Source organism: Amblyomma americanum, chromosome 2, assembly GCF_052857255.1.
Source record: "Amblyomma americanum isolate KBUSLIRL-KWMA chromosome 2, ASM5285725v1, whole genome shotgun sequence".
Taxonomy (NCBI): Eukaryota; Metazoa; Arthropoda; class Arachnida; order Ixodida; family Ixodidae; genus Amblyomma; species Amblyomma americanum.
In genome coordinates this window covers 171,491,670-171,496,624 of record NC_135498.1, presented here as the reverse complement: position 1 = coordinate 171,496,624, position 4,955 = coordinate 171,491,670, and the positions used below count along the sequence as shown (strand labels likewise).

The window sequence follows — 4,955 nt, the reverse complement described above, 5'->3', positions numbered from 1 at the left end:
CGCAGCAGCTGGCTGGACACGTTGTGGACATGAAAGTGCTAGTTCAGCAGCGCCAGCTAAAAAACGGGGTCCCTGGCATAAAACGCGGGCAGGCCGGGCAACCGAGGAAGGAAGGGGCGGTGATACGGCTGAAGGAGCTCACCTGATGCGATGGGAGGTGCTTACATGGCGATGAAAAGCTGCAGAAATCCGGGTGCGAACAGTGGGCGTGCAGAGGCAATGCCAAGTGGAGGGACAGAACGGGCAGAAGCGCAGAGCCGGTGGAAGCGGCGTTGCGTGCGTCGGGGCTGTCGTCCGGTGTCACCAGATGTGGAATGTGTTCCCCATTCATTAGAGGTCCCGCCAGATGTGGTCGCGAATGAAGAATAAGCGGCTCTTTTTCGGGGTGACACCACTTGCCCCCTCTAGTGGTGTCGTGGGAAGTTTCTTTGGAAGCGACAGGGAGGGGTACACCGATGCGCTGCTTCGCCAAAGGTGCGGTGATACCAGCACTCGCTGGCTTGAAGAGGTGGGGTGGCACTACGTCGGGAAGATGAGGCCCGGCGACGGGAAGGCGAAAGAGAGCGGGTGGTCGACAGTGCGGCGATATTGTCGGAGAGACGTGTGATCTGTGCTTGGAAGTCGTCACGGAGGCTCTGAAGGTCCACGTGGGAGGGAAGAGATGATGGCGGGGTGGGAGGCAGGGATACTGCGTCGGGAGAAAGTGTGGAGCAAGGAACGTCCATGACGGAATCCGCCAGCTCAGCGAGCTTCTCCAAAGACAACCCCTGGGCGGGCACAAGCACCAGGCGGACCGACGACGGCAAAGGCTGAAGGAAAAACTCACGCAGGAAGGCTTGGTCGAAGGTGGTAGCCTTGTCGCCCAGGAGCTGCTGGAGCCGCCGCAACAACTGTGTTGGTTTGCGGTCCCCCAGTTCTTCGGAGGAGATAAGCTGCTGCAGGCGGCGATGTTCCGAGACGGCTGTTCGCTTGATGAGCTCTGCAGCCAACGTGTCAAACGGGGCTGAGGCTGGTGGATTTATGAGGATGTCGCGGACCTCGGTGGCAATCTCAGGTGGTATCGACGCAGCGACGTGATGAAACTTCTGCGCCTGGCTGGTGATGCGGCCAATAGTGAACTGGCTGTTGACTTGAGCGAGCCAGAGTTGAGGATCGTCCGGCGATAACTGGGGAAGGTGAAGGGACAGCGCAGAGACTGCACTGTAGGGTCCGTCACACCGGGCATGGCGGAGGCGTTGTCGTCGGCGTTGGCCATGTTGAGGCGGGTGTTCGACGGACGTCCGGAGTCACCAGTGTGTGGTAGGAAGTCCTAATTTATTTGGTGCCTCGGTAGCCGCGGCTGCTGAGATGGTGGAGACGGCTGTTGACGTTGCTGGCCAGGCCGGTTGCCACTTAACCGTACTCTGTTGCACGAACGAGAGCTTCTGGTGTGCGCGAGGCAGGTCGCGCCAACTTCATCTTCATCAGCGCCGCTGGCGATGCCAGCGCCGCTACACATTCAAACACCACGGCAATGCACCAGATGTCAACGCTTCGGCCATGTGGCGAGCGCTTGCCGACTTGCCTTCCGCTTCTCTCGTTGTGGTGGCAGCCATGGCCGAAATGAATGTGCAAGTGGTAACCCCCTTGGTTCTAACTGCGGTAAGTAGCATGAGGCGACATTTTTCCGCTGCACTGCCTACCAAAAGGAGAAAACCGTCTACAAGAACTCAAACAATACAGACTATAAGTCAGCAAAAACTGCTCTACTTGAGCAAGACCAAATCCGGGGAAGTCGCCGAAGAAAAATTCATCGCCGGTGAAGAAAGCTCCTCAACCGCCGGACAAAGATAAAGCCAGTCACCTGCGCATTGAATACGTGGTTGAGTTCCCTCCTCTACCCCCATGACAAAGTGTTGAGCCACCTCCCGTTGCGAGTACACAAGTGAACATCCACGGCAGCCACAGTATGCAACCTAGAACCACCCGCGCGAAGGATCTATTCGTCAAAACTCCGATAGTACCAGTTCCCTACTGTGCTCGCTTGTCGAGGATGTCCGCGCTTTCTTTACACCACACTCCTCGTCGGTGGCGAAGGCCATCCTTACAATCCTTGATTTCACCTCACTTCTTCGCGCACAATGGTGGTAGCAGTCAATAGACCAGCTACTGTCTCTAGCGTGCAACACATCCGTAACAAGGCCACCATCTTCCAATGGAATGCCTGCAGCTTGGTCCACGACTCTCTGATTCTCGACAATTTATTTCAAAGCACCGTTTCCCGACCATTTCCATCTCAGAATCCCGTCTGCGTAGCACTATCTGTCTTTCAGTCTATACCGTTCTGAACTCGATGACAGGTGCTGACATCAGCAAAGTTCTTTTAGCAGTCCAGAAAGGCGTCACCTCCATTCATCAACCCATATCTGCCGACTCACGGAATGTATATGTTGCAGCCACCGTCAAGATCATGAACCTGTCCTTCACAGTGATCGTTGGGTACATACCCCCGCGTGTCAACTTTGACGTCGACCGCCTTCAGGATATCATGCGCAGTACCCCTGCGCCGCACATTATAACTGGAGACTTCAACGCACATCATCCTGCTTGGGGAGGCATCAGATCAAAAGCCAGAGGACGGCAGTTATTTGATTTCGCACAGTGCAACAATTTCACTTTCCTCAACAACGGCCAAGCTACTTTTTATAAAGGTACAAGATTCAGTAACCTTGACATTTCGATGATTTCTGCGTTTTTGTCGTCTTCAACAACCTAGAGTGTCCACATAAAATATCATGGTAGCGACCATCTACCTACGCACATTGAGGTTGGTGGTGCTTTCTTAAGTTCACAGCGGCGTGTGGTACGCTACACGAATTAGGGAGTTTTCGCTAAAACAGTTGAAAAACTGGACCTCTCAAACCATCGCTATGAAAGCTTCATTGCTGCTCCAGTCCGTGCTAAAACGTCAGCGCTAAGGCTACAGCTCTATCAAAAGTGCACTCAACTGCAGATGCTGAATATGAACGACTTCGAGCAATTCGCAGCAGAGCAGAGAGAGGAGCACGCAGAACGAAATATAGAGAAGACATCAGCGTTGCTCGGCGCGCACAGAAACATGTTCAACGTCATTTGGAAGAGCTGGCAAGATGGCAATGGCGATCTATTTGTGCGAAGCTTGATCCCAGAAAGCCTCTTTCTAAGGTAAGGAGCATTGTACGCAGCCTCAGTAGTCAGCCCGCCCCACTACATCCTTTCGACTGCGTAGCTGTAAATGCGAATATTTCTCGTCTCGATGCAGCGGAGACTTTCTGTTCTAAGATCACTGCACGATTAACGGCCATATTCGTGCCATTGCCTCTCCAAAGCTTCACACCTTCACCAAATACTGCCCTCCTTGATGACCCGTTCATTATGGAACTTCTTGCGGCTTTGGCAGCTACAAATAAAAGATCGTACCCAGGACCCAACAATATAAGCTACGCTGCCTTTTCTCATATGAAAAGGAAAGCCAAACCTCAGCTGCTCGCAGTTTATAACACCTCCTGGGAGACCGGAAGCCTTGAAACATATTGGAATCGTGCGCGTGTGTTACCTATCTTCAAGCCTGGAAAACCATCAATTGTCTTAAACGCTTACCGTCCCAATGCGCTTCTAAGCTGAATTATAAAACTGATGGAGAAGATGGTACACTCCCGCCTTACCTTTGACATGACGAACAGGGGAACTTACCCTTCGGCCATGTCTGGTTTCCGAAAAGGCCGGAGCAGCATTGACAACGTTATTTCCCTTACCAGTTGTGTCAAACGCAGCAAGACAGAGCAGTCTATGATCATCGCCGTGTTTCTTGACGTGAAGGGAGCATTTGACAACGTCACACAAGAAGCAAATCTCTTAGCCTTATAATCCATTGGCATTGGTGAACGGATGTAAAACTGGCGGTTTGACTATCTGCCCGAAAGATGTATTTTCATGTCACCAAGTGAAGGTGACACAGCTCTGCATCAAATATCTCGCGGAGTGCCTCCGGGGGGAAGGGGGGATTATAAGTCCCACCCTTTTCCATATCTCACTTGTTGGCTTGGAAAAATGCTTGCTTCCTACAGTTGAAACATCCCTTTACGCCGGTGACATCTGTATATGGTGTTCCGGACGCAACAGGCGCATTGTGCATGCCCGATTGCAGAGAGCAAAAGCGTCGAATCATTTTTAAGTAACTGAGGTCCTGTCATGTCACCAGATAAAATCTCAGAAATTGCATTTTCGAGGCGTGATCTTTCACGCTATGTGCTGAAAAATGCTGGTAGCCCAATACCATATGTCACAAGCCATAAATTCCTTGGGGCGACATTTAACGGGTCACTGTCAAGGTCCCCACATATACAGCAGCTTAAAACCAAGCTCTGCTCTTACGCCGTATGCCGTATCTTCCGTATGCTCTCCGCCACCAGAAGAGGCTGCTCTACACCTTCATTACTACGGCTATTTGTTTCGCTCTGTGAAGACTTCCTACGCTAGTCTCCCAGCTCTTCAGAGTATCTCACAAACAAATATCAAACTCATTTAAGGTATGCAAGCTAAGGCCTTGAGAATCTGCCTCGGCCTTCCCAAGACCACCTCCACAGTGGGTACTCTAGCAGAGGGCAGACGTTTATCTCCATCAGTACCGCCACCCCAGGAGTTGCTTCGTGCCCAGATGCGGTTCGTGGCTCGTGCACCTCACCATCCACTCACAGCGTACTGCACAGAGGAAGTTTCTGACCTTCTCCCACCGTTCTATCAGCGCCCTGTTACGACCTCCACCCCACCTTGGAGGTACACAGCATGCCAAATCAATACAACAGTTCCTGGCATAAAAAACACCCCAGGCTCTGCACTTAAATATTTTGCTCTTCAACACATTTATGGATGCTACAGTGCGCACCGTCACATCTATACTGATGGCTCTGTCATATCCGTCTCAGCGATTGGCGTCT

The 4,955-nt window shown here is 52.0% G+C and overlaps 1 protein-coding gene across 1 annotated transcript; it reads right to left on the bottom strand.

Moving 5' to 3' along the window:
* Positions 1-404: 404 nt before the first annotated feature.
* LOC144120233 (uncharacterized) lies at positions 405-2,081 on the bottom strand. Its single transcript, XM_077652636.1, has 2 exons — positions 2,004-2,081; positions 405-1,166 (listed from the first exon to the last, which is right to left on the bottom strand). Exons 1-2 carry the CDS (start codon positions 2,079-2,081, stop codon positions 405-407), a joined length of 840 nt encoding a protein of 279 aa, XP_077508762.1.
* Between the last annotated feature and the right edge of the window lie 2,874 nt (positions 2,082-4,955).

Bases quoted from the DNA above. Each gene is read 5' to 3' on its own strand.
- LOC144120233 (XM_077652636.1), bottom strand. From the start codon at position 2,081: ATGGCCTTCGCCACCGACGAGGAGTGTGGTGTAAAGAAAGCGCGGACA. The intron at 1,167-2,003 runs GTACTATCGGAG...CACCTTCCCCAG, and splicing joins GCGAGCACAGTAGGGAACTG to TTATCGCCGGACGATCCTCA.